At 33.5% G+C, this 22,039-nt stretch overlaps 1 protein-coding gene across 1 annotated transcript in view; it reads left to right on the top strand.

Annotated features, from left to right (window-relative positions):
* The window catches only part of KIF18A (kinesin family member 18A), a 78,781-nt gene that overhangs the window by 37,137 nt on the left and 19,605 nt on the right, over positions 1 to 22,039 (top strand). The window contains exons 12-13 of the mRNA XM_024764693.1: positions 1,646 to 1,767; positions 8,710 to 8,945. Coding sequence (XP_024620461.1) covers positions 1,646 to 1,767; positions 8,710 to 8,945 — 358 coding nt within the window. The remainder of the gene's footprint in view (positions 1 to 1,645; positions 1,768 to 8,709; positions 8,946 to 22,039) is intronic.

Genomic DNA, 22,039 nt, shown 5'->3' with positions numbered 1-22,039 from the left:
ACAAACATGGTCATACTTTTAGGGTCGTTGAATTTTTTGACTGGAAAAGACTAAAGAGATCATCTAGGCAAGCTCTTAAATTTTAGTCAAGTAAACCGATATCCATAAAGACCATATTTTGGGTTCCAGGTAGCATTTGTGTCATAGTTGAGCCATCTCTAAAATCACCTGATTCATAGGCCAATGCTCTAACCATATCATCCTGACTCCCTAAAGAGAGTTCGCTCTAAAATACTTGCTGTATTTCTTGAAATATAATTATGAATCATGTGAATAAACAACCCCCAATTTTACTATATCTCAGACACATAGAATTACATTGTTTCCCTGTCATAGTGCCCACCACTAGCTTAGGAAGTATTACAAAAAAGAAAAAAATAACTTTAAGCTTACAGAGAACCAGTGGCCAACTGCAGGTTGAGAAGGAGTATTGAAAACCTAAAATGGATTATGGGAATTATCTGTAGGAAGTTTCTAGGCACAGCTCCCCTGATTATAGGATTTTTGTCTCAGCCCCTTACAATGTCCAAAATATTTCACTCCGTTTTATTTTATTAACTAAAATTTTTCCAATTTAAGATTCTGAGAATGCTACTGGATTATTACCATTCATACTTTAGTGTATCCACTTAGCTGACATTTTCCATACTTAAGGTTTAGTAGATTTGAGAAAAGATAAGTAATTTTAGGTGGTAGATTAGAGAACACAGCTGGGAACATACTTCAACATAATAAAGACCATATATGACACTTTTGGCCTAGAATTAAGCTTATACCAAGACTGGATGAAGGTAAGAATTTTTTTTTTTTTTTTTTTTTTTTTTGGCCACACCTCGTGGCATGTGGGATCTTAACTCCCCAACCAGGGATCAAACCTATGCCCCCTGCTGTGGAAGCATGGAGCCCTAACCACTGGACTGCCAGGGAATTCCCCAAGAGATTTTTTTTTGCGGTACGCAGGCCTCTCACTGTTGTGGCCTCTCGCGTTGTGGAGCACAGGCTCCGGACACGCAGGCTCAGCGGCTATGGCTCACGGGCCCCGCCGCCGCACGGCATGTGGGATCTTCCCGGACCGGGGCACGAACCCGTGCCCCCCTGCATCGGCAGGCGGACTCTCAACCACTGCACCACCAGAGAAGCCCCCCAAGAGATTTTTATTGTATGAAACTTTTATTGTATTGACATAGCCCCTGTCCTGGTGGTATACCTTACGTTCTAATATGGAGAATCTACGAAAAATAAATAAATGGAATTGTTACTAATCAATGCTATGGCAGAAACTATCGGGTGGAGAGTGTCCATCTTTAAATGTGAAGCTTAGGAAAAGCCTCCCTGAAGAAGTGACATTTAAGCAAAAATGGGCCATATTCATGTACTTTCAAAGTATTATGGACAAGTTGGATAGACCAAGAAACTGTCACTACAGTAAAATTCCTGATGTTCAGTTTCTGAGGAAATTTGAAACTTGTAAATCATAGACCACCTGTACCAGAACACTTGTTTTTCAAATTGTTCCTAAACATACCACTTCATATTTTTAAGAATTAAAACTATTGACACCAATATAAAATAAGTTTTATTAAAATTGATTTAATTTTAACATTTTTAAATGAATCTGAGGTATAGTGTGTATTATTTTCCCCAGGAACTCAATAAAGAACTTCATTGCCACCATTTGCACCTCCAGAACAAAGATTTGAAAGCACAAATTAAACATATGATGGATCTAGCTTGTCTTCAAGAACAGCAACACAGGCAGACGGAGGCGTAAGTACATGGATTTACCTGTTCTAAAAATTTTAATACTATAGACCTAAGGAACCTGAAGCATAGAAGTTTAGTTTTCCATTGCCAGAAAATTTAATTTTATCCAGTACAAGGTACATATTTTTTTTTAAGTGTCTGCCAGCATCAGAAATCATGCAGAGTTAGAAAACACCGAGAAAGTATAAAGGATGTTGTTCTTCTCCTCTAACTAAGTTTTTATAGTGCTTTATAGTTTTGAAAACATTTTTTAATGTATTATTTTTATGTAATGTATGTCATATAATACAAAATTTCAAAGATGCCTCTACAGTGAAAGAGTCTGTCTTCTACGTGTCCTCTAGCCATCCTTGTCCCCTCCTAGAAACTACTACTATTAATACCAACTGAATTTTTAAGTAGACAGTTTTTCAGCATTCGTAATTCCAGAATGATTTTTTGCTATCATTAAAATGAAGTTATTAAAAGTGTATATTTTTTAACATCATGTCCCAAGTTTTAAGTGATGCTATAGTAGCTCTTTCATGCTCTCTCTACTAACTCAGTAGTAACACCTTTTAATTTTTGAAACATAATAGTAAAAAAGTATAACTTGATCTTTTATTACCTTGGATATGTCAATCAACTCCTTAGGTGTCACTTTCATGCTCTGTAAAAATGAGAAATTTATTTCTCTAAGGGCTTTCTGCCAATCTAAAATTCTACTGGAGTTCTTCTAGTGTTCTCAAATAACTGGTAATTAATTTTCCATACTTTTGATTTAAAGGAAATTATATTAGCATAGTTATTTTTTAAAAGAATAAGAAAAAGGGAAGGAAAAACTTTAGGGAAATATTATCCTGTGGATAGAAGCTCACCCTGCTCTCCCCATACTTTCTATATTTATACCTAGAGCATACATTGAACATTCATTTACTTGTACTCACACCACCTGCAAGAGTTAAACTTATCAAAGAAACATTAATTTATTTTGACCATACTGTATTTGATATACCATACAAATAGATTAATATATTTAAGATACATTTTTGCCTCAAAATGGGCAAAAAGATTTCTAACTTTGAAAATTGGTGAACCAGAGCATTACAGAGGCAATACAATATAGTAGAAAGAGTATGAGTTTTAGAGTTGGTCGTGAATTCTAGTTTATATGAGCACTATAACCTTGCATAAATTATTTTACCTCACTAACCCTTAGTTTTCTTATATGTTAAATTATACTTTCCCTATAACAATTTTAAAAGGATTAAATAACAAAAAATAATAGGTGTGATGAACTGTCTTAGCCTGAGCTTATAGAGTGGAAACAAACAAACAAAAAGATTTAGTATATATTCAGAGTGCTGAAAGAAAAAAATTTTCAACCAATAAGACTACCTCGCAAAGTTATCATTCAGAATTGAAGAAGAAATAAAAGAGTTTTCCATACAAGCAAGAGCTAAAGGAGTTCATCAATCACTTATAAAGCTAGTATGAAGGTTAAAAGAAGAAAGTAGTAAAAATAACTAACTACAATAATTCCTTAAGGAATACACAAGATAAAAAGATATAAAATATAACGTCAAAAACATAAAATGTGGTGGGGGATGAAAACGTAGACCTTGAGAATGCATTCGAATTTAAGTGGCTACCAGCTTTAAATAGACTGTTTTAAATTTGTTGTTATATGTAAGCCTCATGGAAACTTCCAAGCAAAAACCCATAATAGAGGGCTTCCCTGGTGGCGCAGTGGTTGAGAGTCCACCTGCCGATGCAGGGGACACGGGTTCGTGCCCCAGTCCGGGAAGATCCCACATGCCACGGAGCGGCTGGGCCCGTGAGCCATGGTCGCTGAGCCTGCGCGTCCAGAGCCTGTGCTCCACAACGGGAGAGGCCACAACAGTGAGAGGCCCTCATACCACAAAAAAACCTAGAGTAGATGCACAAAAAATAATAAGAAAGGAATTAAGCATGCCACTAAAGACAGTCATCAAACCACAAAGGAAGAGAACAAGAGAAGAAAGGGACGGAGGAACTACCAAACAGCCAAAAAAGAATTAATAAAATGGCAGTAAGTACATACCTGTTAATAATTACTTTACATGTAAATGTACTAAATGCTCCAGTCGAAAGACAGTGGCTGAATGGATATAAAAACAAGCCCCATCTATATGCTGCCTACAAGAGACTCATTTCAGACATAAAGACAATTCACGGACTGAAAGTTAAGGGATGGAAAAAGGTATCCCATGCAAATGGAAACCAAAAGAAAGCTGGGGTAGCTATACTTATATCAGACAAAATAGGTTTTAAAACAAAGACTGTAATAAGAGACAAAGATCAGCATTACATAATGATAAAGGAGGTCAATCCAACAAGAGGATATAACATTTGTAAATATTTATGCACCTGACATAGGAGAACCTAAATATATAAAGCAAATATTAATAACATAATGAGAAATAGACAGCAATACAGTAAGAATAAGGGACTTTAATACCCCACTCACATCAATGGATGGGTCATCCAGACAGAAAATCAATAAGGAAACATCTTCCTTAAACAACATGTTACAGTAGACAAACTTTACAGATATATAAAGAACATTCCATACAAAAGCCACTGAATATACATTCTTCTAAACTGCACATGTGACATTCTCCAGGATAGATCATATCTTAGGCCACAAAATAAGTCTTAACAGATCTAAGAAGATTGAAATCATATTAAGCATATTTTCTGACCACAGTGGTATAAAACTAGAAATGATTCCAAAAAGAAAACTGGAAATTTTACAAACAAGTGATTAAACAACATGCTACTGAACAACCAGTTCATCAAAGAAGAAGTCAAAAGCAAAATCAAAAAATAGACAAACAGAAAAACAAGAATAAAGCCCAACGTTAGTAGTAGGAAGGAAATAGCACAGCTTGGAGCAGAAATAAGTGAAATAGAGACTAAAATACAACAAAAAAGATCAATGAAACCAAGAGCTGCTTCTTTGAAAAGATAAAATTGACAAACCTTTATCTAGACTCATGGAGAAAAACAGAGAGAAGGCTCAGATAAATAAAATCAGAAGTAAAAGTGGAGATGTTACAACTGATACTACACAAATACAAAGGATCCTTAGAGACTACTACAATTATATAGCAACAAATTGGACAACCTAGAAATGGATAAATTGCTAGAAATATACAACCTACCAAGACTGACTCATGAAGAAATAAGAAATCTGAGCAGACCAATTACTAGTAAGGAGATTGAATTAGTACTTAAAAACCTTCCTACAAGCAAAAGTTCAGGACCAGATGGCTTTACTGGTTAATTCTATCAAACATTCAAAGAAAAGTTAATACCAATTCTTCTCAAACTCTTTCAATTAAAAATTAGAAGAGGAGGGAACACTTCCAAACTCATTTATAGGCTAGCATTACCCTGACACCAAAGCCAGACAAGGATAGAACAAGAGAAGAAAATTTCAGGCCAATATCCCTGATGAACATAGACACAAAAATCCTCAACAAAATATTAGCAAACCAAATTGACCAATGCAATACTTTAAAAGGATCATACACCACAATCAAGTGGGGTTTATTCCAGAGATGCAAGGATAGTTCCGCATCTGCAAATCAATCAGTGTGATAACAAAATGAAGGATAAGGCATCATGTGATCATCTCAATAGATGCAGGAAAAGCATGTGACAAAATTTAATATCCATTTATGATTAAACTTGCAACAAAGTGATTATAGAGGGAACATACTTCAACATAATAAAGACCATATATGACATGCCAACAGCTAACATCATACTCAGTGGTGAAAAGCTGAAAAGCTTTTCCTCTAAGATCAGGAAGAAGACAAAGATGCCCACTCTTGCCACTTTTATTCAACATGTACACACTACTGTATATAAAATAGATAACTAATAAGAACTTACTGTATATCACAGGGAACTCTATTCAATATTCTGTAATGACCTACATGGGAAAAGAATCTAAAAAATAGTGGATATATGTATATGTATAACTCATTCACTTTGCTGAACAGCAGAAACTAACACAACATTTTAAATCAACTATACCCCAATAAAAATTAACTTTAAAAAAAGTAGTATTAGAAGTCCCAGCCACAGCAGTCAGACAAGAAAAAGAAATAAAAGGCATCTAAATTCAAAAGGAAGGAGTAAAACTGTCACTTTTGCCAATGACATGATATTATAAACAGAAAACTCTGAGGACACAACCAAAAAACTATTAGAATAAACAAATTCAGTAAAGTTGCAGGATACAAAAGTCAGTATACAGAAATCTGTTGTGTTTCTATACACTAATAGCAAACTATCAAAAAGAAAATTGAGAAAACAATTCCATTACAATTGCACCAAAAAGAATAAAATACCTAGGAATAAATTTAACCAAGGAGAAGAAAGACCTGTACACTGCAAACTATAAGACATTCATGAAAGAAATTGAAGAAGACACAAATAAATGGAAATATATTCCATGCTTATGGATTGGAAGAATTAGTATTGTTACAATGTCCATACTACCCAAAGCAATCTACAGATTTAGAACAATCCCTATCAATACTCAATGGCATTTTTCACAGAACTAGAACAAACAATTCTAAAATTTGTGTGGAACCACAAAAGACTCCAAATAACCAAAGCATTCTTGAGAAAGACAAAGTGTGAGGGACCACACTCCCAATTTAAAACTATACTACAAAGCAATAATAATCAAAACAGCATAGTACTGGCACAAAAGCAGACACATAGATCAATGGAACAGAATAGAGATCCCAGAAATAATCCCATGCATATATGGTCAATTAATTTACAACAAAGGTGCCAAGAATATACAATAGGGAATGGATAGTCTCTTCAATAAATGGTGCTGGGAAAAGTGCACAGCAACAAGCCAAAGGATATCTTACACCATACACAAAATTGTATTAACTCAAAATAGATTAAAAACTTGTACGTAAGATCTGAAACCATAACACCCTGAGTAGAAAACATAGGCAGGTAAAAATAACTGTCATATAATACAGCAGTTCAACTTCTGGGTATTTTTTCAAAGAAAATGAAAACACTAACACAAAATATAAAGCACACCTGTGTTCATTGCTACAAAAACAAAACCCAAGTTTATAGATACAGAGAACAGATTATACAGGTTGGTGGTGGGGTGTTGGGGGCAGGGATGGGGAATTGGTCAAGGGAGTCACAAAGTACAAATTTCCAGTTATTAAGTAAATCATGGAGATGTAATGTACAGCATGGCAACTATGGTTAATAATACTGTACTGCATATTTGAGAGTTGCCAAGAAAGTATATCTTAAAAGTTCTCATCAGAAGAAAAAGAATTCTGTGACAGATGTTAACTAGACTTATTGTGATGATCATTTTGCAATATATATCAATATCGAGTCCAAAAACTTAAAAATAAATTTATGAATGCATAAATACATACAAACATACATACATGCACACATATATACATAAATAACATATGTCCTGGGTCCCTGAGACCACCTCCATGTTTGATAATTTACTAGGATGACTCACAGAGCCCATCATATAGTTGACTCCATAGTTATGATTTATTAGAGTAAAAGCATACAAAACAAAATCAGCAAAAGGCAAAGGTGAATGGGGCAAAGAACAAAGGAAACCAGTTAGTGGTAAGCTTTCAAGTGTCCTCATCCAGTGGGCCCACATAGTTGTGCTTAAGTTCTCCAGAAAAAAGTTGTAATGACCCATGTCAAATGACGTCTACTTTGGAATCTCGTTAGGCTGACACTTAGTGTCCTGGATTTTTATTGGGAGCTGGTTGAATAGGTGCCCTGTGCCTAGCAGGGTGAATCAAAATTCTAGACTTTCCAAAAGGAAAGCAGTTGTAAATAACTGTTTTTATTGACTTTCTGATTAATGACTTTTCCCTACAATTGTTACCTACTTGGCTTAAATGGCATACTCCCCACTATCACCAAAAAGAAAAATGTCACAGACTATTTGTACTGCTATCTAAATATTTAAGATTCTTAGATAATAAAGCAGTTATTTCCTTAAGTGTTAAAATTAGTGCCTATTCTTCTCCCACTGCCCTATTCCTACTTCAGATGGTTCTATTCTTCTGGATGTTATGAGTCAGCTGGAACACCAGGACTAAGTCATTTCAAGATTATTCATGTTGTTTGATGTCTTCGTTGATATAAAAGTTAGGAACCACTTATAACTTTTAGTTCTGGCATTTCTTCAGTGAACACTCTTCATGGAGGTCTAATACATAAAAAGATGCATTTAGTACTGCTCTGATTGACAGCAATGGGCGAGATTTTGAATCAGAGCCAAGAATCCAATGCCCCATCATTTTCCTGTACCCACCATACTTTTCCACAATTCTTCCTTCGAATGGCTTTGAAAGCTATTGCTTTAGCTCATGAAGAGCTAACTTCAAGGAAAGTTGACTTTTGTTCACTTTTTATTTTTTAAATCTTATATACCTAAATTGACCTTCATCGTTTGACAGTGTATTAATATTTCATTTCAATCTCATAGTATTTACTAACAATAACAACACTACTTTTGATTTGTAAACCACATTATGCTTTGCATAGTTCTGAAAACAATCTCCTATTGAAAGTAGTGGCTGTCCAGTCGTACCCCACATTATAGAGGAGAAACCTCAGGTAGTGCCTTATCCAAGGTCATATAGAAGCAAGTGAAGACTTGCTGAGACTACAGCCTGGTGCTTGTAATTCCCATCCAACATTCTTTCCAATCTATACTTAATGTATTAAGAATATTTGAGGTATTTGATTGAAATATTCTAAAGGAAAATATGTACAGGGAACCATTTTAATCATCTGCTATTACTTTGGATGTTGCATAGAACCATAATAATGTATTTAAAATTTAGTATTTATCTTTCTTTTCTTGTCACCTTCTGTATGCAGAGTATTGAATGCTTTACTTCCAGCCCTAAGAAAACAGTATTGTGCATTAAAAGAATCTGGCCTGTTAAATGCTACTTTTGAGTCTGACTTCAAAGAAATTGAACATTTGGTAGAGAGGAAGAAAGTGGTGGTTTGGGCTGACCAAACTACTGAACATGCAAAGCAAAATGATCTACCAGGGGTTTCTATTCTTATGACCTTTCCACAACTTGGACCAGTTCAGTCTTCTCCTTGTTGTAAGTACAGATTTTATTTCATTAAGTAAATAACATTATTTCTAAGGAGTAGCCTCTGTTACAATATCAATCAAGTTTTTTAGTAGGTTTGCTATTTTGTGAAAATGGGAGAATTAACTTCAGAATCATTTCAATTAACCAGTATCTTTCAAAGGTATAAGAGTAAGTATGCTTGATGTTCTAAATAATTCTGGCAGTAAAGTTATTTTATTTTACCTTTTTTTGATAAGATAATTTTACTTCTACCCTTCTTTAAAATTTAACCTCTGTTAAAGACTGAAGATTATAATTAAGAATATTATATTCTGTAATACATAACAATCTTGTATGTTCTTAAGATCAACTAACAGTGTAGAATTTACTGTTTTTCTGTTGGCAGATCACTTGATGTCTCTGCTCTCATAAAAGTGTGCATGGGACATTTTAATTGAAAAACTAACATATAATCTTGGTTTTAAAATATTCAGATTCTATAGCAGTAGAGTGCCCTCTTCAACTTTTCCCAGAACCTCAATCTTCTGTGCTATCTTAGAGATGAATGCCTATTAACAGTTTGGTTATCATTACAGTGTGTGTATAATATTTGTATTAGATAATTAACTCATTAGCTTTTTGTTGCATTTCACATGAATGCTAGCATATTGTATATATATTAAACTACAACTGTTTTTATTTGTTTAGTTTATTTGAACAGTTTTAGGGTACATACGTAAAGAATCTAGCATGTTTTTTAATAGTTGTGAGAATAGATGTACCATCATTTACTTAACCATTGTTCTATTGGTGAACAGAGAGCATGCCCATATACAGTAGTTATCTGCAGTTTCACTTTCCACCATTTCAGTTACTTGCAGTAAGCTGAGGTCCAAAAATGTTAAATGGAAAATTTCAGAAATAAAAACTTTATAAGGTTTAAATTGCACACTGTTCTGAGTATCATGATAAAATCTCATGCTGCCCTACTCTGTCCTTCCCAGGATGTGACTCATCTCTTTGTCCATCATATTCTTCCCATTTGTCATTTAGTAGCCATCTTGGCTATCAGATCGACTGTCACAGTGTTGCAGTGCTTGTATTTAAGTAACCATTGTTTTACTTAATAATGGCCCCAAAGTGCAAGAGTAGTGATGCTAGCAATTTGGGTTTGCCATAGAGAAGCCATAAAGAGCTTCCTTTTAAGTGAAAAGGTGAAAATTCTAGACTTAATAAGGAAAGAAAAATAAATCACGTGCTGTGGTTGCTAAAATTTATGAGAAGAGCGAATACTCTATCCATGAAGCCATGAAGAAGGAAGAAGAAATTCATGTTAGTTTTGCTCTTGAACCTCAAATTGCAAAAGTTATGGCCACAATGCATGGTAAGTGCTTAGTTCAGATGGAAAAGGCATTAAATTTGTACAGTAAGATATTTTGAGAGAGTGAGTCCACAGTTACAAACTTTTATTACAGTATATTGTTAGAATTGTTCTATTTTATTATTAATTGTTGTTGTTAATCTCTTACTGTGCCTAATTTATAAATTACACTTTACCTTAGGTAGATATGTATAGGCAAAAAAAAAAAAACATAGTAAACACATGGTTCAGTGCTATCTGCAGTTTCAGGTATCCACTGGTAGTCTTGGAATGTTTTCCCCCTTGGTTAAGGGGAGACTACTGTATTCCCGTGTCTGCATGTGTACTAGTTGCCTAGGAACTAATTTGCTGGGTCAGAGAACAAATAATTTTTTTTTTAATTAAGATGATCTGTCAAACTCTCCAAAAGTTTTCTTATACAAATGTTTATGAGATTTTACATTTGTTTATGTCTCATCTTTACCTTAACCCAAAGTAAAAACAGTAACACTAAATTAATGTATATTCTTTTTAAATTTGCAACTCTTATTTTTAGTGATTTTAATTCTTTGAAGTTTGTGGAGACTTCTTTAAAGCCCAGCATAGAGTTGGTGTAAATGTTTCAATTATGCTTTTAAAGAATATATTAAGTCAGGTCAAATTGGTTGTGTTCTTCAAATCTTGTTCTTACTGACTTATTTTTTAATTCATGTTCTATCAAATACTGAGGTGAACTATTAAAAACTTCATCTTTTACTGTGGATTTTTCCATTTATATCAGGCTTCTATTGCAACGCTAAAAAATTAATACAAACATATCAACTTAAAATAACACTGATTTATTATCTCAGAGTTCTGTAGATTGGAAGTCCGGCAGGCTCAGTTGGTTACTCTGCCTCAAGTATCACAGGTTATAATCAAGGTGTCAGCTAGTTGGGTCTCCTGTCTGGAGTTTCTGGGGGAGAATGTGCTTCGAAGCTCATGCCGGTTGTTTGCAGAATTCAATTCTGTGTGGCTGTAGGGCTGAGGTCCCTGTTTTCTTGTTGGCTATTGGCCAGGCAGCTCGAATTCAGAGCAAGCCCAAACTTGCTAAAGTACCTGGCATTGTGCAGGCACTCAGTTTTTAGAGGTCACCCCTATTCCCTAGCATGTGGCCCTCTTCATCACTTCATCTCCTAGCCAACAAAAGCAGGTCAAGTCATTCTCATGCTTCAGATCTCTCTTACCTTCCCTTCTGCCTCATCTCTTCTGCCTACAGTTAGAGAAAGTTTTTGCTTTTAAGCGCTCATATGGTTAGATTGAGCCCATCAGGTAATCTAAAATAATCTCCCTATCTTAAATTTCATAACCTCAATTACTTCTGAAGATGTATGTAGCTTACTTATTTTCTTGAAGACTGTTTAGCTGGGTACAGAATTCCAGTTTGGTGTTCTTCTATTTTAGCACTTTAAAGATATCATTTCATTATCTCCTGGTTTTTGTTGTTGCTTTTGTAGCCAGCTTTCATTCTAAGTGTTGCTCCTTTGAATATAATCTGACTTCTGGCTTCCTAAAATGTTTTCTCTTTGTCTTTGGAGTCTTAGTAGTTTTGCTGTATTGTGCCTAAATGTTATTTTATTCCTCCCTCTCTTACTTGGGTTCACAGGACTCTCTGAATTTGTGTCTGCATTATTTTTCAGCAGTTTTGTAAAGTTCTTAACCATTATATCTTCAAATATTGCTTCTGCCACTTTTATTCTCTTCTCTACTTCTGAGACTCCAATTATATTACATGGTACCTTCTTATTGTCTTAGCTATGACTTTTACTCTCTTCTGCTTTTCATTGTTTTTTCTCTTCCTGGAAATTTCTTTTCACATATTCTGTAGTTTCTCTTTTCAGCTGTGTCAAATGGTTCTTAAATCCATCAAGTTCCCTATCTCAGTTATATTTCAATTCCAGAATTTCCATTTGATTCTTTCTTTATAGTTTCCATTTCTTTGCAGAAATTCTCACTGAATACGGTGGGTGAAGTCTGTGCCTGAGAATTACCAAGCCTAGAACCCACTGTGTCTGTTTCTGTTCTCTTTCTGCTGGATTTCTTTCACGTGCATTTCCTTGAATGCATGATAATTTTTGTGCATCCCACATGTATTTGCAGAATCGTTTGTAGAAATGCTTTGAGGCTTCTGATAACAATGTCTTCCTCAGAGAGGATTAATATTTGCTTATTCCAGGCTCCTTTTGGCATTAGCAGTCTAAAATCATTTCAGTCCAGTTTTAGAGACTGAGATAATTTGAAACTGAACTTCAGCTTCTGCGAGGACCTGCCTACTCCTAGTTTACCCTGTGGAGTTTAACTGTGCCCCAACTCAAATTGGGGAGGGTTTAGGAAGAACTCCCTTTAGTAGGCACTAAATTCCGGTTCCTGCATCCCAGTCCTACAAAGCTCTCAACAATGCTACTAAGCTGTTCTGCCACCTCCAGCATCAGCAAATAACCTTGAGGGGAAAATAGCTGTAAATGCAGAGATTACTTTCCTGAGCCTTCAACTTCCTCCTGATACCTGCCTATAATTCTTCACAATCTTGTTAGCTCTCCTGTGCCTTCAAGCCTGTGTTTTTTATATTTTGTCCAGATTTTTTACTTGCCTTCAGTAGAGAGGTTGCTCTGAATTACCTAGGTCTCTTATTATTAGGTTTCCTATACTATATCTTTACATTAAGATGACAGGCAAGTTGGGGTTATATGTATATTCTTTTTCTCTTAATAAAGCATTATCCTCATCAGAAGTGACCTCGTTGAGATCATTAGAAGGAAAACTTAAGATTTTTTTTCAGATTCTCTCATACCTTTGGGGCCTTGATTCTTTATTTATAGTGCATTCAAGATGTTGGAGAGGAAATAGAGTTTTAACACCAAGATTGAGAAATACTGACCACCTGCTATGTGATGATCATTATCCCTTATTTAAAAATCTGTATTTCACTTACAGTGTAATTGCGTAGACTATACTTGTCAACAGTAAAACAAAACATTTATTTGGTTCTGAATTCTTTTTCACAATATATTCAAAAGGAAAGACTATTGAGGTTATGTTACCTTTTATAATCATGAACTTTCTTCTGAAAATGTACCAGAAGGCAGGTTTTGTTTTTATTATGTTTTGTTCTTACTTTATTATTTTAATATTCAAGTGATTTTATAGATTAACTATTTGCTTAATATGTCTTGTTCATTCCATGAATTATGTATGTTATATTCATTATGAAGAGAGAGTCAAAGATGAATAACAGGGAAGGGGTATAAAGTGAGTCCATTTATAAATGTTTATTTTTCTTAGTCTTAGAATATTGAAATAGTTCGTTTTAAAAAGTAAATAGTGAAATTTACTCTTGAATTTCTAAAGACATGAAGCAATAGCCAAATAGCATATATTGCTAAAATTTATCAATAAATAGTCTTAACAAATTTTAGAAGTAAAATTCAACTCAAGCAAAACATGAGTCAAATGTGTCTCATTCATCTTAAGCTTATACATGTGCGACTGACTTTTTTCCTATACTCCTGTAATGTCAAGTGGTTTTGTTGTTAAATTTCAAAATTACTAAATGCTGTGGGGTTTGAATATTTTATTTCTGGTGCTTTAAAAAGTATTTACTAGATCAGCTACATTCTTTGTATTTAAAACACACACACTGTGTTTTTAAAAATCTGATGAGATTATAATTGATAAAATCTGTACTCTATTGTTAGGAATTTAGGTTGTTTAATAAATTTTCATTATTATAAATAATATTGTAGTGAGCAAATATATATTTATCCTGGTGCTCATGCCTGATTACCCCTATGATAAATTCCTAAAAGTGGAATTCCTGGCTCAAGAAATCTACACTTCTTTAAAAGTTTCTAATATATATTGCTAAGTAACTTCTCCCTCTCCTATATGGTTGTACCAATTTTAACTCCCATGAACAGTGTAAGAAAATGAGCTCCTTGATTCTCCAAGTGGGGAGATTGTTAGTAAAGCGGCTGGAATGGTGAACCCGAGCACCAGGAGATGAATAGATGAGGTGCGTTTTAGAAACCTTTCCCGATCACACGGTGTACCATCCTCTGGTTTTCCCATGCATGTTTTAGCTGTAGGAAGATTCCCCTGAACCTGGAGATTTGGGACCCATGGAATGGGTACCATGCAGTATTACTTTAAAGGGTCTGCATTTGCTCACCCAACCTCACCAATCCTCTCAGCCCCAAGAGTGTCCAGACTTATGTCTCATCCAGGTGTGGGTCTAGATGTGGTCAATCCAGGTTGCATCACAGCCCCTGAACGAATTTTGTAAGAATTTCTCTCTCTTTCACTGTCTTTGTTTTTCGGTTTTTTGTTTTTTTGGGTTTTTTTGTAACTTATTTTTATTATGGGGTTTAGCTGATTTTCAATGCTGTGTTTATGCCACTTTACACCCAGTTGATTCACTTACAGAGAGATATCAATAAATACTTTTTAAGATTAAAAAAAAGAAAAGAAAATGAGCTCCTTTTAACTTCTCCAGCTGTTGGTGTTAAAATATTTTTAATTTTTAGAAAATCATTTTCAAACACACATAGAAATACAAAGAAAACTATACTGAGCCTCATGTACTGTACCTATCACCTAACTTTAAGAATTATCTCATGGCTAGTCTTGAGAACCCCACCTACTTTCCTCCACGCCATCTATATCTACACTGGATTATTTTGAAGGAAAACTCAGGCAACATATCATTTCTTCCGTTTACATCTTAGTGTCTCTAAAAGAAAACACAATGCCCTTTTCATAACTAATGCCATCAGTGTTCAAATTTCCTCCATTGTCCCGTAAATGATTTCTTTTTATAGCTTTTTTATATCAGTATCCAGACAAGGCCCATACTTTGTCATTGGTTGGGATGTATCTATTAAATCCTTTTAAATCTGGGGTTCTCTCTCCCTCTTTTGTCTTTGCTAATTAATTATTGATTCTTTGCCACTTTAATAGTCATAAATATTATCTTCTTTCTGTTTTTTCTTTGCTTACTAGTATACTTGAGTGTATTTTTTTCCATCTATTTAAGGATATATTTTCTGTGAATGACCTAGCCAATCATTTGAACATTTTTTTTCACATAGTCATGTATAGCAAAAATTGTTACTTATTTACAAGAGCTTAAGATATGGATGTTTATTCATTCATTCAGTAATATTTATTGAACTTTTACTGTGTGCCAGGCACTTATCTGATGGTAAGGATACATCAAAGTACAAAGGCAGATCATGTAGAACCTTGTAGGTCATTATAAGGACATAGGCTTTTACTCTGAACTAAACGGAACTATGGCATGATCTAAGCAGAGAAGTAACATATCTTAGTCATGTTTTTATAAGATCCCTCTGGTTTCTGTGTTGAGAATAGATTGTCATATGGCAAGGGTTGAAACTTAAGACACCATTGCAATAACCCAAGTAAAAGATGGTGGTAGCTCGACCAGGTTGGTAGCAGTGGAGTTGGTGAGAAGTGGTCAGATTCTAATATATTTTGAAGGTAGAGCCAGCAGGATTTCCTGACAAATTGGATTTGGGGTGTGAGAGAAAGAAAGGGCAAAATTGACTAAGATTTCTGAACTCCGCAACTGAAAGAATCCAGTCACCTTAAAAGAGATGGTGGAGCAGGTTTATAGGGTAGAGGTGACAGAAGATTAGGAGTTCAATTTGGAGCATTTTAAATTTGTCTAAGATACATCCAAGTGGAGATATCATGTAAGCAGTTGGATATAAGAATCTGGAGTTTAGAAGTCTGAACTGAAAGATAAATTTGAGAATTGTTAACATTTAGATGATATTTAAAGCCATAGGACTAGATGAGATCATCAAAGGATATTAACTCTTTCCTGTAAGATACATGTTGCAAGTATATTCTTCAAGTTTATCATTTACTGTTAACTTTGTTTGAGATGTCCTTTTTAATACTGAAATTTTAAACTCTTATCTAATAAAATAGCTTCATTTGGTTTTTTTTTCCCCCCTGCCTTTGGAATTATTCCTCAAAAGGCCTTTTCACCTATAAATTTTTTTAATTTTTGCTTCCATTTACTCCAAATTTATTTTGACATATGTTAACAGGCAAGACTCTAACTTAATTTTTTTCCAAAGAGCTAGTCATTCTTGTATAATATATTGACAGTCTATCCTTATGGCACCATTAATTTACATACAGTAGTCATAGGTAATTCTGTTTATTGGATTTTTATCTTATTATTTTGCCTATTTGTCTATCCTAGAGCTAGTAACTATTATTTTAAAAACTAATAGTTTATAGTATTTTTTGACATATAGCAGTGCTGGTCCCCCTTTTTTATTCTTTGTTTTTAAAGTGTCCCTGACTCAGAAATGTCTGTCAGAATCATTTTTTTCTGATTCCAAGGAAGTAAAATCTTTTAAAAATTTTGTAAATTAATTTTGTCTTCACATTTTCCTACTGTCAAATCTTCTCACTCTAGAATAGTTTGCCTCTCCATATGAATACCCTCTTGTATGTTCCTCAGCAAAATTTTAGAATTTTCTTCATATATGTCTTATACATTTGTTAATTAAAGATATCCTTAGTTTTTATATTTTTGTTATATAGACTAATTTTATTTTTCTTATATTAATAAGCCTATATTACTTCTTATTCAAGAAGAAATTAACTTTTTTAATTTTGTTAATTTTAATACTTTACCAATGTCAGTACTTAATTTTGGGATAGATATTTATTTGACTTAAAATCTTTGCTTCCAAACTACATGTCTGTTGACTTGGAGTAAAACATGCACCTATTTTGGGTCTGGAAAACAGAGAAAGCACTCACTGAGTGCCATGCAGGGTGGGGATGCCGGCAGCAGGGTTTAATTATGGAACTGATAAAATTTCTGACATTAAATGAAAAGTCAAGATTTCCTCATTATCCATCTGGAAACTCACATTTAGTAATATTTCTGTCTCTAACCTTTCCTTTTCTTAAATTTTGCACCCCATGTCAGTGATTTTATCTTAGAGTACAATAAAAGATACTAGTAGAACCAGTTTCTTATAGTACAGATATTCTGATTGAATACAGGGTTCTTATGTAAGTTTGTTTCCCCTGTAATTACTTGAATACAAAGATGTTTCATTTTATAAAAAAGATCTCTATACTAATTCCTCGTATAATAAATATGAAGAAGCAAAATGCTTATAAACTGAATCTTTCATATATCTTCCCATTTGGCAACAAAATTTAATCAATGCCAATAGACAATGAAAGTCTTTTTTGAAGCCCTAAATACATTTCGTTTGGCCCTTAGTCTCCTTGTACACAAGGCATTGTTCAGTTATTCACCTGTAACTGCAAATATCACTGTAAATTAAAAGGTTCTTTGCATTGTCGTTTTCTTTTTTCCCATCTTACATAAGCATGAATACTAGGAAAATGAGACGGAGAGGAAAACATGGTATCTGCTATTTCCCACGGAGACAGGTTTCAAAAGGTTATGGTTGATTTATTACTCAGAATGCTGGATTAATTTAAAGGACTGTAACAGTTCTTAAAATGTATTCTCTCTTTGTGATATTCGTAAATAGCTGATATTATCTCTGTAGGCATTAATTACTGCAATAACCACAATAGTGTCTTATGAATACATTATAAAATGTTTATTGTTTTGGTTAATTCACTAGTACCTTAAGGTTATTTATCTTTTAAATAGTTAAAATTCATTCACCTGTACATTTGCATCTGCGAATTCCATGAGTCACAAGGCTGTTAAAAAGAATCCAGATTTATGATTAGTACAGTAATTGTATCAATCACTTGTAGCCTAGAAGTGTTTATTGAAATGCATATATTAATATTTGATTTCACTTTAGAACTTTGCCAACTAATTTTAACTTAGCATAGTTTCCCAAAATACTTGCTCACGTACATATTAACATGAGTGCTAGCAAAAGAAAAATCCTTGCCATCATTTTGTACCAAACCTCAATTAGATCTAATCCCATTCATCAGTGTCTCCCTGTCATGAACCCTACTTTGCAGCCTGTGACTCATGTTTGCTAAATACTGCATTCTGCTTTTTACACTAACGTACAGCTCTGTAAATCTTTTAACATTTGCAGTCTTAAGCTTTTGATAAATTAGTTCCCCTGGGTAAAATCATTCAGGACACATGATATGGCACATCAAAAATGACCCCAGAAGGCCTGCCCATTTTTTAAGAGGGGGATTTTTAACTCATTAGTGATAAATTATCTAGTCTCTCTATTTAGAGGAACCATCTGTGGAATATTTCAAAAAGCTGAAAAATAAATATAGACCCCTCCTACCTAAGAAACCACATGAAATTGCCAGTTAGTACTTGTGTTTTAGAGATTTATTTAAACAGAATAGAGTGATGATTCTTAATTCAGTTTATTTTAAAACACTTTGAGAAGAGTTGATGTAAGAAATGAATAATTATAGTGATATCTAGAACAGTTTCCATTTCTCACCTCTCCCCCTCTACAATCTACTCTTCACCCTAAAATGATCTTCCTAGCAAAGTTCAGACCCCTTACTTAGAAGAACCTTTAAAGGCTTTCCCAGCCCCATGCAGACTCACTTCCCTATGGCACTCAGTGTCCCAACCTCCTCTTAAACATGCTTTCATTTTCTTGCCTCTACAGTTTCCAGGCTTCTCCCTCGATCTTGAGTGCTACTTTCTTTCCATCCCACATCCTAGCACATTAAGATCCTTATCCTCATTGACAGTCCAATTTAGATACTGCCTTCTTTGTGAAACCTTCCCATTAATGAGTCCTCCCCACTTTGCCTGCACACACTCTTTTACATTTCCATTATATTTTTTATTCCATTGTTATAACAATTATCATATCTTACCTTCCCTCTCCCCAACAAACTATAACTTCATTGACAGTCGAAAACAGTTTTTTCATCACTTTTAGGTTTATTGCCCCTTTCACTAATGTTTTAACCTCGTTTTGCTTTTTTTCACAGAACCCCTTGTTATACACACATTTTCCTATCAAATATGAATTTAAGTAACTTTTGTTACCTGCATATTATATTTACCTAATCCCCTATTAATGAACGTTCAGTTGTTTCCCCTTTCTTGCTGTTGTAAGCAACACTCCACTGGACATCTGTGTGTGTGTGTGCATATTTTGCGACTTGTTTAATTATTTCCTTAGGCTAAGACCCCCAAAAGTAGAATAGTTAGGTCAGAGGGTCTGTACATTTTTAAAGCATTTGATATGCATTGTCAGGTTATTCTCCAGAACTATTATAAGTGTACAGTCCACCCCGATAAAGGGGGGTAGAAGGTGAATATTTTTTTAATGTGCTTTTGTCCATTTGTATTTCATTCTGAGTTACCTGTTTATCTCCTTTGTCTTATTTTTCTATTATCTTTCATTTTCCTTATTTACTTTGTTTGATAGATAGATGACCACATATGTATATACATAGATATACATATATATACAGACAAGAGCTTTAAACACTTTGCCATATATGGCACATATTTTTCTTTTATTTATGGTGGTTGTTAATTTCTACATAACCCAACTTTAAATTATAAAGGTATTTATCTATTTAATTCACATTTATGTTTTCTTTCTTCTAGTAGTAGTAGGTAGATGACATCTCAGTTTTGAGGGGTTGAAATGGTATAGTGCCTTCTATTCATATTTTTGGGTCTGTGAAGAAAATTTTGTATTTTTAAGTCTTCATTATAATCATATTTATATATGTTATTACTTTGTATTGCTTGGTTTCTTTACCTGACTTGCCCCTGGTAAATCAATAAGGGACTTTAGTTATGCCAACAACAAATATGATTGATATATGAGCATATCACTTTTCTTGCTGTGAGCAACAAATTATAAAGTAGGAAAGTTTAAGTGAACATTAATATCATATAGTGCTAAATTCTGGTTCTGTGTTTGAGATGAACCCCACTGTGATTTTCCTGGTGGCCTATAATTAATCAAGAATTAGTATGACCATTTTAAAGTGGAAATTCAGTAAAAAACTATATACATTGCTAAACTATATGATTTTTATGATGTAAGAATATCATAAAGTAAGGGTTTCTATTACTTGGGCCTTTCTTTTTTTGCTACTATGAAACATGTGTAAGTTTTAATTTCCTTTTCCTCTGTAATGGGCATTGGTTTAAAATTATTTAGATGTGACTTGTTGTTAATAATGCATTGATTTAAGGGCATTTCTTATAATAATTAAAAGAATTCATTTAAAAGTAAAAATATACTGACATTTCCTAAAACTGCTTTTAGGAAAACAGACAAAACAAGTCTGTTTTTTCTATTTTCTATTAAAATGCATGTTGGATGATGTATAACAAATTCTAAACAGTATGCTTACTGCTGTTTATTGATTCATCTATGTTTAGGTATTATCAGCTCATTCTAAGAGATGAAGATTTAGCTCATTTACACCACCACTTTATTTCTTTTTCCTACTAATGTACTAGCATATTATATAATATATAATTATCTTAAATTATATAATATCCTTGTGTATTAGTAGGATCATATAAGAAGTGGCCTATATTAATATATGTAACATTTAATCCTATGGCCTCGTTAAGGAAATTTTTTATAATAAGCAAAAAAATAAATATTGTAAAAAAATCTTTTAAAAGTAAAAATATACTGACATTTCTTAAAACTACTTTTAGAAAGACGGACATGAAACAACTCTTTCCTGCTTTCTACTGGAAACATTTTAGAGTCCTAAATCAAATCGGTGGGATAAGCTTCTTGGAGAAATGAAATATTTGAAAGATTGAAATAATGAAGCAAACTAGATTATGCTCACAAGTGGACTTAAATAGCTTAAAGAACAATGCAGCCAGTAAATACATTTTTATATGTTTCTCTTGAGGTATAGGCAATTTCTCAAATGTCTTTTTCATATACTTCTTTATGAGACTCTCCTGTATTTCACTAACAAAGTCAAAATATCTAATTTATTGCTTTTATTGCACCGCCATTAGTTGATCATATTCCTTAAAATTTCAGAAGTTTGGGGGAATGATGGCAAATGGCAGATTAATATCTAAACTGTGTTTACTTCTTCATTAACCAGTCATCAAATATTTGTTCATAATTTCTTTTAACCACTTAGCAAATATAATTTAGTGATCAGACAAATTAATTCTAATTTTATTACTATTTTTACTGTTTTTGTTTTGATATTAAGCTGTGGCTTATATTAATAGCATATTTTATTCTATAAAATGCTACACAGACTACACAAATGTTAATGTTCTTATGTTGTAATCTAGGTAACATTGTGTTAGAATTTGGAATACTACTGATGAAAATTGTATTTTTTCACTATCCACAATTTTAGCACTTGCATTTAGAGTTAATTTTGAAAGTGGTTTTAATACTTAAAAGACTTTGAAAGGCTTGTAAACCTTGGCAGTCTCAACAAATGTTTTTTTCTGACTTCCTTTTTAAGTCTCTTTATGGACTTACAGTAAACAAACTTTTTGAAGCGGGAATCTCTAGTCATAATGTAGGAACAGACAAATAGAACACTAAACCACTTTATCCTGAAATGCACATTTTCAGCTGTATATATGATGCCTTAAAGCACCATATAAATATTTTAAGATATTTCCTAAACTATTAATGGTTAAGTATTACAAAGACTAGGATTGGATTCATTAAGCAAAATTTACCCTAGGGTTTAGAAGAGAGACTTTTCTATATCTTTCATT

The sequence above is a fragment of the Neophocaena asiaeorientalis genome, unplaced genomic scaffold (assembly GCF_003031525.2).
Source record: "Neophocaena asiaeorientalis asiaeorientalis breed wild unplaced genomic scaffold, Neophocaena_asiaeorientalis_V1.1 scaffold230, whole genome shotgun sequence".
NCBI classification, from domain to species: Eukaryota; Metazoa; Chordata; class Mammalia; order Artiodactyla; family Phocoenidae; genus Neophocaena; species Neophocaena asiaeorientalis.
The sequence above is the reverse complement of the archived record's forward strand: the minus strand, read 5'-3'. Positions and strand labels throughout refer to the sequence as shown.